General features: G+C 42.4%; 1 protein-coding gene across 1 annotated transcript in view; it reads left to right on the forward strand.

Annotated features, from left to right (window-relative positions):
- The window catches only part of LOC1278597 (vacuole membrane protein 1), a 49,870-nt gene extending 28,634 nt beyond the window's left edge, over positions 1 to 21,236 (forward strand). Inside the window, exons 3-6 of the mRNA XM_061655617.1 lie at positions 11,368 to 11,603; positions 11,794 to 12,075; positions 20,221 to 20,536; positions 20,605 to 21,236. Of these exons, the coding sequence (XP_061511601.1) occupies positions 11,368 to 11,603; positions 11,794 to 12,075; positions 20,221 to 20,536; positions 20,605 to 21,060 (1,290 nt within the window). The 3' untranslated portion in view covers positions 21,061 to 21,236. The remainder of the gene's footprint in view (positions 1 to 11,367; positions 11,604 to 11,793; positions 12,076 to 20,220; positions 20,537 to 20,604) is intronic.
- The last annotated feature ends 327 nt before the right edge of the window (positions 21,237 to 21,563 follow it).

Raw genomic sequence — 21,563 nt, forward strand, 5'->3', positions numbered from 1 at the left:
ACTCAAACGGTTGTCGAATGGAACAGTATGCTTCAATCAATTCGAATGGCCAAATATTGGAATCATGCCGAGTTCCAAGATCATGTGGACATCGTGGTATAAAAAATAAATACATTTTATTTTGCGTTGTTCATACTCGCATATTATAATATATCTTTTCCAACCCGTTCTGCCATATGAGTACAGATTAAAGTTTTATAATAGTTATTTGTCTAGTTTAGACTAGCTAAATCCTATAACAAATTTTACAAAAAGGTACTCATTTTCAATCTCTCACTATAGAGCGTTACTTTTTCACTCTATAGTGAGACGATGTTGGTTAGTGAGTTGATGTTAGGTGCGGATAGCTTGGATGATGTTTGTACCGTGTTGGTTTTCTTGCACACTTTGCACCAACATAGCAATTCATCGATGTAGGCGTTGGACGAAAGACGACAAACCATAAACAAACATACGTATATGAAGTTGTGTAAGGACGCAAATACACGACGCGAAAAAAAAATTGTCGAAGGGAATGTCCCAGAATCCTTGGTTATTGTAGGACGTGGACGTGAACCACTTTGCTCACCGACAAATCAGGATCAGTACACCGTCGAAGACTCCAAATAGAATTGGCTGCAGCAAGCTGCCGAGAACCTCAAAGCGCTACGATTTATTAATCAGTACCTGTGCGAAAAGACGCCGCGGAAGGCGCTGACGATGTTTCCGAGTATGCCGCATTTAGCCAACTTTGAGCAGATACAGCCCGACCTGCTACAATGCGCCATATCCGCTGCAGAAATATTTTCCCTGGTGAACGTGAAGCACTCTTATGCTTTCGATGTGCTGGACAACATATTATTGTAGTAAACGTGAACCGATTGATCAACGAACTACAAACGGTGTAAGATGTAATTACCGCAGCAGTGGACAGCTACGGGTTGACAAAACAATCAATCCGAGAGGAGACACATACTGGACAAATATTTTTCCTTGATGGTCCTGGTGGCACTGTGAACCCGTTTCTGCTCGAAACTATTTTTGCGTACACGCGAACTTGCTGGACGCTGGAACAGTTCCTATAACATCCGTGTACAGTTAGCACAGGCTGAATTGATGAAACAGGCATCACGGATCGTATGGAACAAGACATACATGAGCAGCCGCTATGCTCTAGAAGCTCGCGCCTTGGATCGCGTCCTGCAGGATGTTATGGGTAATCGCCAAACGTTCGGTAATAAGGTGCTTCTACTATTTGGTGATTTCCGAAGGATACTGCCAATCATCCCGCGTGATATTAATGACCAGGTCCTGCAGCAGTGCATCCGACTCAACATGCTGTTGGGAAAATTTAGGGTATTGCGTGTGCGGGAAAACATGCGTATACAGACAGCCCAGACTGTTCAAGATGCTGAAGAGCCGAAAGAGTTCGCAAAATTTCTGCTCCGTATTTCCGTACGGCATATGATATTCCCGAGTTTCGATAAGGCATATGCCAAGATACCACTTGATATTACCTGGAACATATGATCCAAAAGGTAAAGCAAATTTAACGCAAACAGTGTGAATTTGGATAAAAAAAAATTATTTGTTCCAACAGGTACACCACCCATAATTTAATTTGTAGTATATTAAATAGAAGAAAATAATATAAGCAAAGAACAAAATTTGTTTTCAAAGGATCCAAAAACGAAATGATTGAATGATGTAAAGTTCTTATATACCGCCCAATAAACGTTGCGTAGCCCTGTAACCGGGCCATTTTAACTAGTTATAACAAAAAGTACAATAGATGTTACAAATTGCACCATAATACCAAATGCAACACCCTTTTTGGTTTCGCTTATCACGATTTTTATATACGATACGCGACGAAGTGCGATGAATATTCCTGTGAGCATGGGAGAGTGCACAGGCAACACATACTGTATGCGAGAAGGAGTGAACAGTTATCTTGCATGCAGCAAGCAACAGCCGGACAAAGCCGGTTTTTTCAAAGAACGGAACGCACGAACGATAGCACCTTGCTAACAATATTGAAGCGGCAAAGACCGGAACGGAACGGAGTGAACAGAAAGAACGAATTGAACGGAACGGAATGAACGGAAAGAACGGAATGAACGGAAAGAACGAAATGAACGGAACGGAACGGAATGAACGGAATGAACGGAACGGAATGAACGGAATGAACGGAACGGAATGAACGGAAAGAACGGAATGAACGGAACGGAACGGAACGGAACGAACGGAAAGAACGGAAAGAACGGAATGAACGGAACGGAACGATTTTGTATAAAGGATCGGAACGGAACGGCCTACATAAAGAACGTAACTTTTTTACTAGGTTCGGACCGGAACGGCCAACACTAGTTCGGTCACCGTGTTTAAGCCTCTGTAGTAGTGATGTGCTGTATGGAGCGCACCCACGACTCCGATCCGACTCCGACTATTGTTAGTCCGATTCCGACTCCGGCAAAATGGAACCACTAAATCCGCCCGGAGACGGAGTCGTTCGGAGTCGTCCGGAGTCGACGACTCCGAACGACTCCGTACGACTCCGTACGACTCCGAACGACTCCGAACGACTCCGACTCCGGGCGACTCCGGACGACTCCGACGACTCCGAACGACTCCGACTCCGGACGACTCCGAACGACTCCGAACGACTCCGGACGACTCCGAACGACTCCGAACGACTCCGAACGACTCCGACTCCGGGCGACTCCGGACGACTCCGACGACTCCGAACGACTCCGAATGACTCCGGACGACTCCGACTCCGGGTGACTCCGGACGACTCCGAATGACTCCGGACGACTCCGAACGACTCCGAACGACTCCGGATGACTCCGGATGACTCCGGATGACTCCGACTCCGGGCGACTCCGGGCGACTCCGGGCGACTCCGGGCGACTCCGGACGATTCCGAACGATTCCGAATATTGAAGCGCGGACCTACCTTCCGGAGTCGATTCCCTTATTATTGGAATCGGATCGGAGTCGACTCCGGATTTTTGCCAATTTTACCCATCACTACTCTGTAGTCGCCGCACGGTCTCCAGTTACCGTTAGATTTTTTAACCATGTGCAGTGGACTGGCCCAGCTGCTTTTAGACGGTTTGCAAATGCCTTGTTCTACCATGTATTGGAATTCGGTTTTAGCTGCTTGTAGTTTTTCTAAAGGCAATCTGCGTGGTTGGCAGAAAATAGGTGGGTCAGTAGTGAGTATTTGGTGTTCCACCGTTTTAGCAGTTTTATGTTTAGTGTTCAGCTTTGTGATGTCTTTGTATCGTTCAACTATGCTGGCAAATTGTTTGTTTATGCAAATTGTTGAAATAGTATTCTTATTTTGACTTTTTGTACTTTGACTCTGGAGTTTTGTCGAGTTGTCTATTAATCTCTTTCTCTTAGCATCGGCTAATAGATCGTAAAACTCGAGAAAATCCGCACCTTTTATAGGCGTACTGACGTCGGCGACAACAAATGTCCATGAGAATTTTCTCTCGAGTCCCAAATCAAGACTTAACGTTTTTTGCCCATATGTAGCTATTTGTGTGCCGTTTGCGGCTGAAAGTTTTCGTGAAGGCGAAGGGTTAAGTCTCTCTTTCGTATTTAGTGGAATAACCGATATCTCGGCGCCGATGTCAATTAAAAAACGGTGATGTGAAATGTTATCGGTAATGTGTATTCGGCATATTTGTTCAGAGTTAGTGTTAGTGTTGCTTTCACTTCTCGCAGGTGCTAACGATGGTGAGTGCGGTTGAGGTCGATCTACGGTGTGTGCGTTACCAGGTGCGAGTGGTGTCTCACCGTGAGTGATGGTGTTCTCGGCAAATCTGAGTGTTTCCGAACGTGTTGCGTTTGGTGGTATATGTGGTTCAGTGTATGGTGAGTGGCTTCGTGGTGCGCTATGGGATGATAAAATGAATGTTTGAGTTCGTGTTGCGCTATGTGGTGAGGAAATGAATGTTTGAGATGGTTTTACGTGAGTGTCTCTTGCTGGGAGTAAAAATCGAACTATTTTTTTGGTTGTGTTGGCATCAGCTCGTCGAAAAAAATGCATCGAGTGTTATGATCATTTGGATGATCTTTCTCACATCTTTCGGCTTTGTTGCCAAAAAGCAAATGAAACCAGCATATCCATCTGCGCGGTGATTTGTTGCGTGGTTGAGAGGGGGAACGTCTGCCCCATGGCTCTCTTATTCTGGAACGTTGACGAGGTCGATGCTCGTACGATCTAGGTTGTTGCACTGCGAGCACTTCCTCAAGACGCTGCGAAAGGGCTTCGATTTTGCACTCTAGGGCAGCGATTTGTACCGTCGGCTCGTGACGGTTTTCAGCGGATCGTGAGCTCACTGCTAAGACATCGCTATGGGGGGCTTCCATAATTTTGTCAGCTATCGTAGCTTGCTCGTCTAATGACGCGGATGGCACTGCTGCTATTATTGACCGTATCGTCGGTGTTAGCGCTCGCAACCAAATGTTGGATAGTATGGTGTCAGGGCAATCGTCTCCTCCCATTCGACGCATTTGGGCCAGGAGTTGGCTAGGTTTTTGGTCGCCGAGGGATACGCCCGATAAAAGGCTGGTCAACCTTTGGTTCTCCGAGGGCTGAAAATGGTCGATGATGGCCTTCTTAATCGTTACGTATTTGCCGATTGTGCCCGCTTTGTTGCATACTGCGATGGCGGAGTGAAAGTGTTTGGCTTGAGACCCGAGTGCAACAATAACTGCGTTAAACTTGTGCTTGTCGAGTTTCACTGCATTCACGTAAAACGCTGCCTCGAGACACACGAACCATGTCTCCACATCTTCCGTATCGAACGTCGGGAAACTGATACGCGGTCCCGTTGCAGCGATCTCCTGTTCCTCTTCGATAGGCACGGCTGTTTCGGGTGTCGTCATTTCGGGCAGCCCAAAAAAAATTGGGAAAAAATCATGTAAAAATTCACTTTCGGTCACGATCACGTCGGGGTCACCAGTTCGGGGGTTTTCCAAGTAGGGTTTCGGATGATGAGTTTGTAGCGGTTTTACTCACGTCCGTTCTCTTAGGTTGGTGAAATAGGAGAGAGCGTTTATTCGTATAATCGTGGGGGAGATTGTGTGGTCGCCTCAGAGCCCGGTTTATGTCCTCAAGTTGAGCGTTTGTACCTTTATATATTCACCACATATGCCTGAACGAATCTACAACTCGCTGAACATGTCTATATAATCCTCGAAAACCTTGTATATGGTGTATACAGTAGTCTCATGGTGGGTCTCCTCCGAGCACGACACGATTAAAAAGGAAAAAAATTGAAATGTATTTGATCAAAAGAAAATTGGAGAAATCCACCCCCCGTTTCCCGCTCAACTCAAGGTTGAAAATATAATTGGAAATTGTTCCTAATGATCTCCTGTTTATGTCAACTGAACGTGGTTAACATAAGGTTGGATAAAAGAAAATGATTAGTAGACCATGATGTTTTGTTGGTTTCTCATTTCTTAGCTTGAACCATAAAGACTAGGCACAGTCAGTTAAAAAAGAATTCATCTAGCTGATTTTTTTTGTACAAAAAGGCAAATTATGGCCGCAATAGACATGGGTTACTAAAAGTAATGATGAGGTTTGGTAAAGGGACCATCAATGCATACGTATTGCTAAAAAATAAGCATTACAACAGTGCAATAACAACTCAAATATTTAAAAAAATAAAAAAAAATCGTTTGATTGGCGCGCAAAAAGCGTAGGGCTTGCGCGATACAATTTAACTTTATTTTACGTGACAATTGCGATGAGTGAAAACACGTGATCTGTATTGGTTGGCGGTCGAAAGATAAGAGAACGGCGATCGGCGCATCCGATCGCTCGCAAGCTCGAGGACCACGATCGGCGCATCCGATCGCTCCTATTCGTGTCCTATCCTTCGTGTCCTATCCTTCGTATCCTATACTTCGTGTCCTATACTATCCTATTACATCGTGTCGTATACTATCCTATTACATCGCTACCTACCTATACTAACTTAATCTTACCACAGTGTGACGCTCGAAAGTGGTGAATTCGGAAACGCCGCCAGGAGCGCAACACCACCAGTGGTGCCGTCTTGGCCTACCTCAGGAGTGTCCGAAACCGCTCACGGTCTCGCGCCTTCGTCTGCCAGTCCGTTATCCCGGCCTTAATGGCGGACGCCTCCACGCCATCTTGCCACCTCAATTTGGGCCTACCACGCCTCCTCTGTCCTTGTGGACGGCCTAAAAAGACTTACGGGCTGGGTCTTCCGTCTCCATGCGTATAAAATGGCCAGCCCACCGGAGCCTGGCGAGCTTTATTCGCTGTACGACAGTGAGGTCGCCGTACATCTCGTATAGCTCGTCATTATATCGGCTCCTCCATTGTCCTTCCACACATATGGGGCCAAGTATCCTTCTGAGCATCTTCCTCTCGAACGCGACTAAGAGGGCTTCGTCAGATTTGGACAGTGTCCATGTTTCAGAGACGTATGTAACTACTGGTACTATATAGGTACTATATAGGTACTAGGTGAATTCTGGGATGACTTCAAAAGTGCGTTCACCTATCTGTACATCACGCCTACGTAGATTCTGATTATTTATTGGTAGACCCGCTGATGTTGCCACCATCAGTTGGGTCTTTGCCTCATTTATCTGCAATCCGAGGTTCTCTGCCGCCTTCTCGATCCCTTGGTAGGCTTCTGCTTCATAGGAGAGCCGCAGACCAATGATGTCTGTATCATCAGCGTATGCCAGGATCTGGGTTGACTTATAGAAGATGGTTCCCGTAGTCTTTACCCTCGAGTCACGGATGGCCCTCTCTAGCGCCAGGTTGAATAGGAGACAAGCAAGCCCGTCCCCCTGGCGCAGATCTTTGGTGGTAGCAAAAGGTCCTGAGAGTTTTCCATCCACCCTTTTACCTGGCAAGTGACATTGGTCATAGTCATTCTAACTAGCCTTATCAGTTTGGCCGGGATTCCAAATGAGCTCATAGCGTCGTACAGTTTTACCCTGGCTATGCTATCGTATGCGGCTTTGAAGTCTATGAAGAGATGGTATGTGTCATTTCTGTATTCAGCCATCTTCTCCAAGATCTGTCGCATGGTGAAGATCTGATCAGTGGTAGATTTTCCGTTTCAGAATCCTCTTTGATAGTTTTCGACTATCTCTTCGTCGTGCGTGACAAGGCGATCCTGAAGGATAAGGGAGAATATTTTATAGGTGGTTTTCAACACCGTAATACCCCTGTAGTTGTTGCAGTCCAACCTATCTCCCTTCTTGTATATGGGGTAGATGATGCTGAGAATCCAATCACAAGGCATCGATTCGCTATCCCACACCTCAGTAACTATTTGATGAATCTGGTTTTCTAGTCGTGCACCTCCATTCTTGACCAGTTCGGCAACAATTCCGTCGGATCCGGGTGCCTTGTTATTTTTCAGCCGACGGATAGCCTTCCGTGTTTCTTCTATGCTGGGTGGCAGTAGCATGTCACCATCTGCTAGTGGCGCTTCTAGCTGTTCGCTTAACTGGTCATTGGGTAAATCATCAAAGTACTGCGCCCACCGCGAGAGGACCTCTGGCTGATTACTGACCAGATCTCCATCCTTGTTGCGACAGCAGGTTACCTTAGGTACAACGTTGTTTCGGTGACCTGCTATCGCTTGGTAAAACTTTCGTGTCGGTCCGTACGCCTCTCTGGTTTGCTCGAGTTCCCGCATGTTTTGCTCTTCCAAAGCATGCTTCTTGGAGCGGTAAACTCTTTTCTCTTCGCGTCTGAGCCGTGAATATTCCTTTGCGCATGCCCGCGTTCTATGCCGTTGCTGCATTGCTCGGTATGCAGTATTCTTACGTTCGGTCATTTGTCTGCATTCATCGTCAAACCAGCCAGATTTGGTGTTGCCACGACGTGGTGGGAGTATATTTCTTGCACAGTTTATTATTTTTGTTTTTAGAGCGTTCCACCTCTCGCTCGTAGTTTCATAACTGTCTTCTGGTAGTAGAGACTCTTCTAAAGCGGCTTTGAATTCCTGTTGGACAGTAATGTCCCTTAGAGAGTCCGTGTTGAGCCGAGGCTGCGTGTTTCTCCGCCCCCATTGGCGCGGGGGCGGGCGATTCTACAACGTATCACTAAGCCAACCAAGTAGTGATCGGAATCGATATTGGCTCCTCGATATGTTCTGACATTTAACAGACTCGACTGTCGTCGGCGGCTTATTAACACGTGGTCGATCTGGTTGAAGGATTCTCCACGCGGGTGCGCCCATGTAACCTTGTGGATTTTTTTTGCGCGCAAATTTGGTACTTACTACAACCAGATTGTTCGCTGCGGCAAACTGGACCAATCTACTACCATTATCGTTACTGTGCTCATGCAGACTGTGACAGCCAGTGTATTGGCGGTACATTGGCTCCCTACCGACTTTTGCGTTGAAGTCCCCCAGGATGATTATGAGGTCATGCCTGGGACACGCATCTACGATTCTAGCGAGTCGGCCGTAAAAAAGGTCCTTCTCATCTTCCTCTTTATCTTCGGTAGGGGCGTGAACGTTTATGAGGCTTATATTGAAGAATTTGCCTCGCATGCGCAGGGTGCATAGCCTATCGTTTATAGCCTTGAAATCCATGATTGCGGGTTTCAACCGGGGACCTACGGCGAAACCCGTACCGAGTACGCGGTGGCGTTCGTGGCAGCTGTAGTATATGTCGTAGCAATGCTTACCACGCCTGTTTTGCACACCGTTCCCTAGCCACCGAATCTCTTGTAGAGCCACGAGGTCCATGCTCAGTGTGGCTAGGGCATCATCAAGTTTTTTCAAGGCTCCGGCTTCGCTTAGAGTGCGTACGTTCCATGAGCCCATTTTAAGAGTAGTCCTGGGGCATTGCGTAGGGTCGGTATCGTTGGTTCCGTTTCGATGATTCCTGGTGCTTTCTGTAGTCTGTAAATGCATGGGACTGGGTGACTGGCCCCGCGCCCACGTGACCGCTTTGTTTAGCGTAGGGTTGCCCCCCCCTGACGTTCAGGCACCCAGTTTCCCGGGATACCCACACCCCTTCTGGTTTGCCATATGCCACCATCAGCCCAAGGGGTTGGATCAAGCCTGTGTACCCAAGCTTGGATATGTGGTGACACACGTTACCACTCTGCACGACGAGGACGTGTCGGAATAGGAGTTGGATGGGAGAGCCTGTATTATCCCTCAATGGGGCTTCGGATCCCATCCCATTACAGAGCAACAGAGCGATAAAATTATATCGACAAATATAAAAACCGATCGAGCAGTTTCGCCATCTGTCAAATTGGCTTTGTTTACTGGGGTTTGTTTACGAATGCGCACACCAGTTAGCACCAAAAAGCGGCTTAAAAATGTGTTTTTCGTTTATACTGTGTTTATAAATGTTAAATGTTACAACTTTCGTGGACGTTCTGTATTGTTCTATATCTCAGTGCCATGCGTACGTTCACAGCTTGAAATTTGCATGTTTCAATCCAGATTCATCAAACCCATGTTTTCGTACGAAGCCAACTGGAGCCACCCGGAGTCGCTAGTCAACATCAGGTGTCGTGGAAGCTGATTTATTTGAATAGTCAGAGCCGTATGCGGCCGTTCTGAGCCGTCTTGAACTGTCCGGAGCCACTAGCCTGCAGCCAGAGCTGGCGTCCGACAATTCCGGCTACCGACTAACTGCTCCGGATTGCTCGATCAGGACGCCTGCGGATGGTTCCGGATAGCTCCAGATGGTTCTAGGTGGTTACGGACGGCTCCAGATGGTTTCGGTTCCGGACGATTCCGAGCTTGGTGTTAAACCTTTCTGGGCCTAATACGATGATGATGAAGTCATTCTTCAAACGCTTGTGGTTTTAACTTCACCGCTAGGTAGCAGTCCAGGATGATTTAAATGCAATGGCTACGATAAAAAAATCAGGGCCTGTCTCGTGGCATTATCTTCAACTCGTACGACTTAATAACATGTCCGCCATGGGTTCAAGCCCCGAATAAGCCGTGCCCCCATATGTAGGATTACCTATCCTGTGTTGATAATAAATAAGTAACTGAAAACCAAGCCCACTAGTGGTACAGACAGGTCTTGACTGACAACGATTGCTGTGTCAAATAAGAACAAGAAGAATATGTACTTCTTTTATTTGACCTAACATCCTGCGGAAGCATGACTGCCTTCATAGTATTTCGAGATTTATTCAGTGCCACACAGCCGGATATTCAATCCTTACTACGGGGGGATGTTACTACACGCTTCTCTTCAAACGGTCCATTTTAGATTTGAACTCATGACGGGCATATTTTTATATCGTGTAGATTGACGACTGACCAGGGAAATGCCGTTTAATTAACGATGAAATGAACAAAGAAAAAGATTTCGTCTTACATAAAATTATTAAGCTCTGAATTTAAGTATTGCAGTTGCGTGGAACACGCATGACTTCACAACATACCCGTTCAAATCTAAAATGGACCGTCCTCCGTAACAAGGACTGACTTTCCGGCTGCGTGGTACTTAATAAGTCTTGAGAGCCTGTATTGGCCAATATGTCCACGTAGGGCGTTACACCAAGTAGAAGTAATGAATTATCATCTTAACACATTTTCCTAATAAGTTGTTTTGAATTAATTAAATTAATTATCCAGTTTATTTTTATTTTTTACTTATTTTTTGTATAAGGGACGATTTTTTCTAATATTTATTATAAACTCATACGAAATATCCTAATAATTTGTTTTGTATACATTACATATTCCAATTCAAGATGTATTACTCCAAATCACTGTCTGACACACGTAGAATGTGTACTCTGCACTGTTTATCAACTGCATCGAAGCAGTTGCTAGTTATATTGATCGTTATAGTCAATTTTTGCCATTCGCGATACAAATTATCTACTTTTTAATGACTGCTCGACTTTTTACCCACTATTGCTATGGCAGCCATGACAGTTGCTTCCACCGTTTTATCGATCGACAAATTTGCCGCTTCGCGATACCAATCCGCCATATTTGCTATTATATTGGTCGATATATTTATCGACTGGTGGTTAACGTCATTGGCAATAGGTACCAATGTTTCTTAAGGATCTCGATTATTCTGTACATAAGTTTATGAGATGTTATGGGTACATTCATGATAGTTTCGATAAATATACCGACAAAATGATTGTTACACTTCGACAAATACAAATAATAGATTTTTGGTTTCCAGTGCTTTTAGCAATTCTCAAAATATTCTCGCTGGCCGCATGCGGGCCGCTAGTTTGACATACTTGCTCTATGTTATGACTATGCTCTGCTTCATCCTAAGTCACCTTTTTGCGTTATCGAATGATATTTCATTGTTATAACAATTTCTTCGATTTTATCTTCATCTCTATACATACAGTACCATCGTTTGGAGTACAGAGCGGACATCACCATGAAAATGAGCGCCGGTAGTTCAAATAGTAACAAAAACTCAAATCGCAATGGTAATAATAACAACAATGCAGTATCGCAGAAAAATGATAATAAGAAATTTGCCAAAGAAATCAAATCGCTAGTGCTGTGGGCATCACCAATGAAAACACTAAAATATGCAAGCCTTGAAGTAATATATCTATTGCAAACTAACCTAAGTAGGTAAGGCATTTTCAAAATAAGTTTTTTTTTATATTTTGATTGTTTATAATCTTGTTATGTTGATATGTTGCTGTGGTAGCGAATTGCAGTAATAATAAATATGCAACAATCCAAATGATGCTTGGTTAATTGATAATTGGAACAATAACATATTATTAAAATATTATTAAAATATTTATCTTTTTTGCAGGTTACTTCATCGACGAGCACAGCTAACCGCCCTATTAATTGTAATATGTAGCACTGCTGTGGCTATTTATACACCAGGTCAACACCAAATTCTTGTACAATACTTGAAACATAAAGGAATATTCGTAATTTATTGGTTAGGTTTGGGTATTTTATCCTCTGTGGGACTTGGAACCGGATTGCATACATTTTTGTTGTATCTAGGACCACATATTGCCAGCGTAACCCTAGCAGCATATGAGTGCAGTTCTCTCAACTTCCCTGAACCGCCGTATCCTAATGAGTACGTATTTTTCAAATTATTGACACCCATTTTTCACCTAATTGACATTTTAGAGTACGGATGATCGAGAATTCGAGTAATTTCCCTTAACGTGTTGACTGCCACGTCCAAAGTCCATGTATTATACAGGTCGATGCATAGCTCTTTTTTGCACTAATACAAAGATCATGGATTTCACAGTTGCCTCGTCTATTTCTACATGCACGTAACAAGCTCGAAGTGCACGGGGTGTTAATTTGGGATAGAATATTTTGGGATAGTCCCAAGATAGTTCTATTTAGAGAATTTAAGGTAAAAATTCCAAAATTAATGAATCGGATGCAGCATCCCATACAGAATGTAAATAAACGAACAGAACGAGGCATCTGTCAAACCAAGATTTCTTCGAGTTACTTTCATTTGTCAATTCCTTAGGCATGCATCGGCCTGTATGCTATATGGACTTTGGCCACGTCATCCAGATGTAGGTGACATCGATGCTTCCCAGGGGGCCACGTCCGTCCACTTACGGATGACAACAAAAGCACTCGCGAATCCTCGTGTACGATACACACTAATACTATGACTTGCTTACGAAAGACGGTACGCTTTGTACAGCTTCAAGAAGAGTAAAGAGGATGTAGCCCACCCACAATTCTGATATACTTTCTCAGTTGCGCTTATGCAGGGGATTTATACAATTAATGAAAAGAATGTGGGCGCGTGATTGCATTGTTCGTTTCATACTACGTTTTTTTATCGTACCGAAATTCGTTCCATGATCATCATCGATTTGGCATTGCTAGAGTCCCCCTAGAGTCCAGGCATTAATACGTATCGCTGGAAGCGAGCGAGGCGCTGGACACCAACATATTTAAGCTAGCAGCGCGCGCTCTAAAGCAATTTCTGTGGCTCCACGGGAAATTTTGCTCAAAACCGCTTGGCAGTCAACGTGTTAAATGCAGTTTTTAACTTCATTTAAACAGCCCGCTGCGCAAAGCGATCGAAAACTTCTCAACCTCTCGCTAAATGTAGCTAAAGAGCAAGAACTAACAATGATAAAGCTTGGTGAAAGGATGGGGAGGGAGGAGAGAAAGAGATCGTGGGTGTGAACTATTTTTCGACCATTATCATTTTTACGCCAACACTAGCTGGCATCGCGAAAGAATTGGTTTAAAATTAACAGTCGTTAAAAATTAACCAGAGTCGTTAAAAATTACTAGAATTTGGCATCGCGATCGCATCTAATTCATTTGTTAATTTTAACGACTGGTCATATGCCGCCGTTAAACAAATGACTGTCATGCGATGCAAATTAACAGTCGTTTAGTTATACTGCTCGATTTTTTCCCCGTGTTTGTCTATATGCGATATCGAGCAGTCGTTAACTGTTTTGACGATCGTTTATTTTAACAGGAATGAACAGCAAATGAACTCGGTTAAACCAAAATGAACTTTAAACGACTGTTAAAAAAAGTTCATTTATTCGCGATGCCGGCTACTGTCGCGTGCTGGAGCTTTTTTGTCAGAAAGAGACAAACACATACAACATGCTCTCTCGAACGACCGTAAACGCTTCAATCGATGAAGAGCTTTGATCGGTTCTTCGGACGTTTCTGCTCGCTTTCTCGATCGGTTTCGGCGGAAAGCGAGCTAGAAACCGAGCTCAAAAAATGCTCGATTTTGTTGTGCGGGTGACATTTTCGAGCTCGAAAATCGGGATTTCGGGCTATTTCCCTGAAACTTCCGCCTTAATTTTCCCTTAAACATCAGTAGTTTAAGGTATTTTTGGAAGATGCCCTTTAAAATCCACTGTGATGTGGATTTTATTATTTTTTTCTGCTCTATGCTTTGATAAATAACGTTTCCAATCCTTATCACTGATCGTCATTTCATACCAACACTCACCGAATGTACACAAAATAACGCCGCGCGAATTTTGCCTTCTTTTTTCCTCAAACATTAAAGCAGATGAATCTAAAACGAATTTGACGCCATCATCATCCAATAAAAGAAGATCATTGAAATGCATAAACGAATTTTGATGCTTTCAACACGTTTTATCACGTTTTTGACGCCATCATCATCCAATAAAAGAAGATCATTGAACTGCATAAACGAATTTTGATGCTTTCAACACATTTTATCACGCACAATTTTTGGTATCTTGTGATCCATTCGAGCAGATCATGGTTAAAAATTTAGAACAAATGTCTCTTTGGCAGTGTAAGTGAAATACGAAATAACGGGCTCGTTAAAATTATTCAATTAAGAATTTTAGCTTAAAACCCGATTTTTTAAAAATACATTAGCATTCGTTATTCATCAAAAGCAAATGAAATCAATACAAAATGAACTCGACGCCATCATTAATTGGGCCTGACGAAACGGAGTCGATAAGTTGGTCACCCGGTTAGCAAAAATCCAATATGATCTAATTGCGTTTTCTCAATCACAAGCTTCGGTATCCGATCGGCATGGCAGTGGAGTGAAATGGAGTTTGCCGCCATAACAACGTGGTTAAAATGACGAGCAATGGGATATGCAGTCATACAAAAAAAATCATTTCAGTCGGATAGTCATATCCACTGCTGGATCCCAGTTGATATAACAGTGGAAAACTAAATAATATGAAAAACTATGTTTAACAGCGAACAAAAAAGGATTTTTTATCGCTGTTTGAGTTATTGGATAAGTTTTATCACTCCATTCAGCAAAAAATTTCTTGTTTAGGAAATATAAATTTATCTGTTTTTCATAAAAAATAAACACATAATTTTAGGTTTGTAATAGGTTTCTAGTCTTTATAGTTACAGCTAAAAAATGAGAAACCAACATATAAAATAATTTTTTGCTAATCCTTCTTTTTTGTCCAACCATATGACGGTACGTTCAGTTAACATAATCAGGAGACCGTTAGCATCAAATTTCCGAGGCTAGAATTTCCATATCATGACTTGACACGGAGGTGGGTGACGGCATATTAGAATCGACACGTGAATGCAACGAGATTGAGAAGACGCATAGGATCACTAGGTACAAGAAAGTATAAGTTATCAAGAAAGTAGTTATCTTACCGGTTGGAGCGGTGAGCTCCGATCAGAATTGTTGGAGTTTTCTTGCACCTATCGAGGGTGTTGTGCTTACTTGTACCTTCCGGACTATCCCCAAAATCTTTCGGTCGCTTATGGATGGCTACGGCCCGGGAATGTTCGGATTGACTCACACATCGCTAAGTTCTACGCCTCGTGACAAACGCATCACCCAATGATTCTTTTTTGTTCATTCATTTAAACCAATATGTACACTGGAATAGCGCATTTCTACTGAATCGCATAGATTAAAATTTTAACGTAGTAATTTTATTTTTATCAAATCTGACGATACCATCTTGGCCCCGTATGTGTGGAATCACGCATGGAAACGGACGACCCAGTCCGTAAAGTGTTCTTAGGGACAGTTGCGGATTTAGGGTGTTGACCCTAAGGCCCTAAGCGGTAAAAGGAGTGAGGTCAGGATCCCTCATATATAAGCCCCTTATAGTATTTGAGTCCCCTCGCCCATGGAGCCTCTATCGTTGACGGAGGCCTGCGATGAGACTACTGTACACACCATATATGCTGGGCTTTCCATCCACGCCCCCCCCCCCCCCCCCCCCCGTGGCCCCTCAGCCTCATTACATAACATTACATAGGTATAGGTTTAAATTTAAGTGGCCAGATGATGTGAAGGTTTCTGAAAGGATTCAAACCTCGTCCTCCAGTTCATACGATTTTTTTCATCTAAACTTGCTCAGGCTACCACCCATTTTACACTTTACCCGGATTGTTTGAATAGTGTTGGATGCATTACAAAGCGGGGCACTCAGGTGCGCTCTCCGCGCGAGCGATCTCTCGTCGGCTGACGAGCACGAGTGCCCACCGTCTTGGTACCGATGGAGATCGATACCACGGTACCGATCGGATGAGAGGGAACGTAGGGAGAGGTCGAGAGAGAGATTAGAGGAGATTAGGGGAGATTAGGGGGCCTTCGGGTCCGCGACGCGTTCGGAGCAACAGCTCACTATTCTCCCGCGTAAATACGTAATACACTTAATTAGGAATAAATATTATAATATAATATAATAGAACACAAAAAATAGGCCTACAGTCGGTACTGTCTAAGGCCACTTTTGGTGTAGATTATTCACCGGATAGTCCGTAAATAATCCAAATATACTACAGTGAACCCTCTCTTATTTGACACCTCTCCAATTTGAGAAATCTCTCTTATTTTAACATTTTTCACAGTCCCTTGATTTCCAGTACATTTTTGTCCCTCTAATATGGAAAACCTCTCAAATCTGTATCCCTCTTATTTGTGTATGGTGTTGCCATGGTTATTGAAAGATGTATGCTCAAATTGGCGATTCTGTTCACAGTTTCCTATAGCAACAGTTAAGGCTGCATACTAAATATTCTGTCTCTTTCTTGTTTGTATGGATCTTTCATTCACTTTCAACCTCTGTAATTTGAAAACCCCTCTTATTCGACAGTCCCATCGCCTCTCAAATAAGAGAGAGTTGACTGTATTTAATTCATTCCGCAAAACAACACCTATAGACGTAAACAAAAGTGTGATTGACAGATGAGCCAAACTAATGGCTACTTGAATCGGAAAGAGTTTTCCACCAGTCGAGAAAATTATCCACCAGTGGAAAATAAATTCCACTGGTGGATTCGAGCATATTAACCGATTGGATAAATTTTATCGACTTTCGTTGGCGATCAGGCCCATCGTTATTCACCCCATTATTTCACATCCAACTGATAGTGTAATTGTACCAGTGTTGGGCAGGTTAGTACATTAGTTTCACAAAAACTGCTTGTACACTTACAATTTTATTGCTTTTCAGGAATGTGACGTTATTTTGAACGATAAACTAACATATTATGTTGTGATATTTTTTATTTGCCGGTTTAAGTGTATTTTTTTTTTAAACATTCGTGAAAATGCAAACACTGTTTTGTTCCTATTTTCGGAAGGCTGTGCTCCTATTTTCGGCAACGCGAATACGGGTCGGTAAATGTTTTAATTAATGGCAATAGGTAGAAAAAAATGTTTAAAACCATTTTACACTCTCACTTTCTTAAGATTGGTGTTGAAAAGTACTTAAATTATTGATTTTATGTTGCGCTTGATTGATTTTATAGTCAACTCATACGGAGAGCGAGCGAAATCAATTAATCCTTTCGACCACAGGCCTCGCACAGCCACATAGTTTGCGTAGACCTTGATGGTAAGAAACAAGAACATATCGAATAGCATTTTGTAGCTATTCGATGCACTTATAGCGTAGGCGGCAGGTACGTGCCACCAAAATAGCCGAAGACATTGACGATGGATCCAACGCAACGCCAGCAAAGTATAAAAATCTATACGATAATTACGCTCTACCTCCAATATTCTCTTCAATCACAGCAAAGAAGCGTAGCTAAAAAAAATCGACGTAAATGAAGAACCACCCTGAGATCAAAAACCACAACGCACGAAGAACAGCTGTAAATAATACATACACAAATACAGTAGGTGACCGCTAACTGGAGTACTTTTTAACTGGAGGTTCGCTAACTGGAGTGACTCTCAGTTAACGAACACTTAAACGTCAAAACATGAAACATCCGGAATCTCATGAAGAGAAATTTGTCGCAAATGTGCATTTTTCAAACAAATTTAGGGTCTCTTGCCTACGTTTGCTATTAATTTTTGTTATTACACGAATTACTATACTTTATATCAACATAAATGAAAAAAAAGTTTGGTATGTTTATTCCAGACAACGCCAATCAAAACAATCAATCCATAGAAACGTCATTCCAGTTAGCGAACATTGTTCGTTAACTGGAGCTTGTTTACCTCTCAGTTAGCGGTCACCTACTGTACCAATACATAGCGAAGAGAGCGGATACTGTTACAAGCCACGTACGGCCTTTTTTTCGCAGACCTCCGGTCGCATATGGCGGCAAATCCACCAAACGCCTTGTTTTGCTCAAATCAAGGACTGTTGTGAATTTGTGGTGAAAATTGTAATATGGGGTTGCATAATTTTAGTTTATTTAAATTCGAATGATCGTCGTACTTCTTCAGGCAGTCGCTGAGTTACCATGAGCCCCGTTTTTATGAATACTGTAAAAAATTAATGATTAACACGTTGTCTGCCACCATACATGCCCACTGAACTGCCCCGTCAGGCCACGGAATCACTCTTTGAAACGATTGCATTTGCTTTTGCATTTTTTCTCTTTTAAATCAAATTCACCAATTCTCTTTGTTGTCTCAGTCGCTCCACAATGTCGTTTGTTGGGCTAATTCCATGGAATTTCATTCTTGGAACCCCCCCCCCCCCTCCTCTCCCTACCCTTCCCTTTCTTTACATCTCGCAAAAGTTGGTGACATTCCGACTCCAACGCTTTGCAACGCTTTGGTGACGCGCATGCAAACAATGCTATAACAATGACAGGCAAAGCATGGGCCGATCAAAGGCACGTGAAACTGTGAAAAGATCGTTTACGTATTGTCTAAGCTGTCCCGATCAACCTCAACTTTGGCCACTATGTGGCTGACGTGGCAGACAACGCGTTAAAAGAGCAGCATGAATTGCTTGTTCATATTTCACAATCAAAGATTCGCGCAACTTTTCTTCAATGCGCCCAACACTTCACAAAAAAAATTTTTTACGCCCAACACTTTACAAAATTAAAATACCGAGTACCCGGGACTTAAGGTAATAAGCAAGCGGTTGCCCACTACGGACAGCTCTCAGTGGCATCTAGAACTAGTGATACACATCGGAGCGAACTTAACAGGTTCGATCCATTCTTTAAACAGATCCGAATTGAGTTAAAATGTTTAACCCAGTATGTTCTTTCGAAACGGTTGATACAGTAGGAACGGTAGGTGCAGTCGGAACGGTGCCGTGCAACCAGACATCCCGCCAAATTGCGTCGCGGCCAAATTCAAGCGTAAAGCCAAATTCAATGACATTCGATGACAGGTCCATACAAAAGTAATATGTTCCACGGCAAATATTTGGTTTTTCATCGAACCATACAAGACGACAGCTGGGTACATACAATTAGACGTGGAATATTTCAGCCATGTTAATTTTGGCTATTTTTCACGCTTCACGGCGTGAAATTATCTCTATATATCTGGTTGCATCCCAAATCGGGTTGAAATGGTTTGCTAGCAATCGCAACGATAGGTATTAACACTTTAAGCGCTGTGTCATATAAATTCGCATGACGGTTTTGCTCACCGTTCAGCTTTGCATCTGGCGCTCTGTGATTCTCTTGAGAACGAATGAGGTAAAAAAGTGAGAACGAGAACGACATGTGCTACGCCGCTTATCGCAATGAAACAAAAGAGTAATAACAATGGCACGAGAAACTGTCGCTCTCATCGCTCTCTTGCCATGCGCTACGTGCTCACTCAAAAACTGTGACGTCAGGCCGGCGGTCAAAGTGTTAAGCGGAGACCCCCCCCCCCCCCCTCCACATTGGATCACATGAGAGACCTTTGGCTATGAGCGATTGATACCGTACCGTAGGCTACGATCCTTGTGTTAGTGTATCGGAACACCCCCCTCCCCCCTACCTCTCTCACAACTCTAAACTCGTTCTATATTTTTTCATCCGAACATACTGACATACTGGAACGGGTACCATCTTGTTTGGAAAATAATCTAGTTTCGTTCCTATACATTTTTTTTAATTTTCCCGTCCCCAATTTTGACATCTTAAGTAACGATGAAGACTCGTTGCTATATCTAGTTGTCTCTTCAAATGTGTTGAAAAAAGTCAAAATTATTACGAATTGTTGAAAACTAATGATGCTATTCATATCGAACACTGACATGCGCAGATATCCCATACATACACAATACAAGCAGATACAATGCAGCGTGCAAAGCGAATGAGATAGAATAAAGAAAATACATCTGGTAAGAATATTATAAGTACTGTTCTGTACTCAAAACTGTATTGTTATGTAATCAATAAGTCTCTGCTAATCAAGTCCATTTGTGGTACTGGCATAAACAAATCAACAACGGTTGTTGTGCAAAACAAGAAGAAGGTATTCCAAATGAGATCATTTAATTTATTTTATGTCTGGTTTTTTTTTCAGAATTCTTTGCCCTGATGAGAACGGTACTGCAGAACTTATTGTACCATCGTTATGGTCTATTATGACAAAGGTTCGTTATGAAGCTTTTCTGTGGGGAGCCGGAACTGCATTGGGAGAACTTCCACCCTACTTTATGGCTAAGGCCGCTCGGCTCTCGGGTAATAATACTGAAGAATTAGAGAATTTACAAGAACTTGAAAAACTTCAAAAGCGCAAAGAAAAAGGTGAAAAATTGAATTTGTTCGATAAAGGTAAACTGATGATGGAGGATATTGTTGAACGTGTAGGATTTTTTGGTATTCTTCTGTGTGCTAGTGTGAGTATAGAAATATTCCGAAATCTTATGCATTTTATTTTATGAATTCTTTTAATTTGTCAATATAGATCCCGAATCCATTATTTGATCTGGCTGGAATAACATGTGGTCACTTTCTGGTTCCTTTCTGGAAGTTTTTCGGTGCTACGCTTATCGGTAAAGCGGTGATTAAAATGCATATACAGAAAATTTTCGTTATCATATCCTTTAACGAAAGCTTGGTTGACAAGTTCATCGACATTCTTGCACTCATTCCAATGGTTGGTGTACGGTTGCAAAAGCCTTTTAAAGGATTCTTTGAAACTCAGAAGCAGCGTCTCCACCGAAATAGTCACAAGCAATCGATTAACTCTTCAGATGGTAATTTATTGGCTAGTTTGTTCGAGTATTTCGTTTTTGCCATGATATGTTACTTCTTAACATCCATTGTAAATACATTTGCTCAAAGTTATTGTAAGCGTATGAGGAAGTTACAAGACAGCAATTATTCCTTGCATGCCGCATCAAATAAAAAGCAAACCTAAAGCATAGGCAAGAGAAACAGTCGCTATATTTTAGGACTCTATAAAAAATATTGCTTCGATATAGCATTTATGTAAAAAGATTAATGATGTAGTGCTACCAAATTATAGTTTGTCAAAGACTCTTCATGTCATGGAAAATAAATAAACAAATACCGGTTTTAGTGATTTGGACGTTACTTGTTTGCATTGAAATAATTTCATTGATTTATACTCTAGTCACATAATATCTTTTAAGCTAAAACAATATAAACAAAATAATCTTTTGATACATAAAAATAATCTTTTGATACATAGCAGAGTACACACATAATTAGCAAGTAACAACAAAATACAGTAAACGACTTGTTTTAGACAAAAATATAGTTTTTAGCTTGAAAAAATAAATTAGGCTCCGTTTGATTAAAATAAACTGTTCTTTATTTTAAGCCTAAAACTTTTAATTATAGAATAACCCTGTTCGTATTTACCGAGGTCCCTTTACAGGGTTTTCTGACTCATATGAG

This window comes from Anopheles gambiae, chromosome 3 (genome assembly GCF_943734735.2).
Source record: "Anopheles gambiae chromosome 3, idAnoGambNW_F1_1, whole genome shotgun sequence".
NCBI lineage: Eukaryota > Metazoa > Arthropoda > Insecta > Diptera > Culicidae > Anopheles > Anopheles gambiae.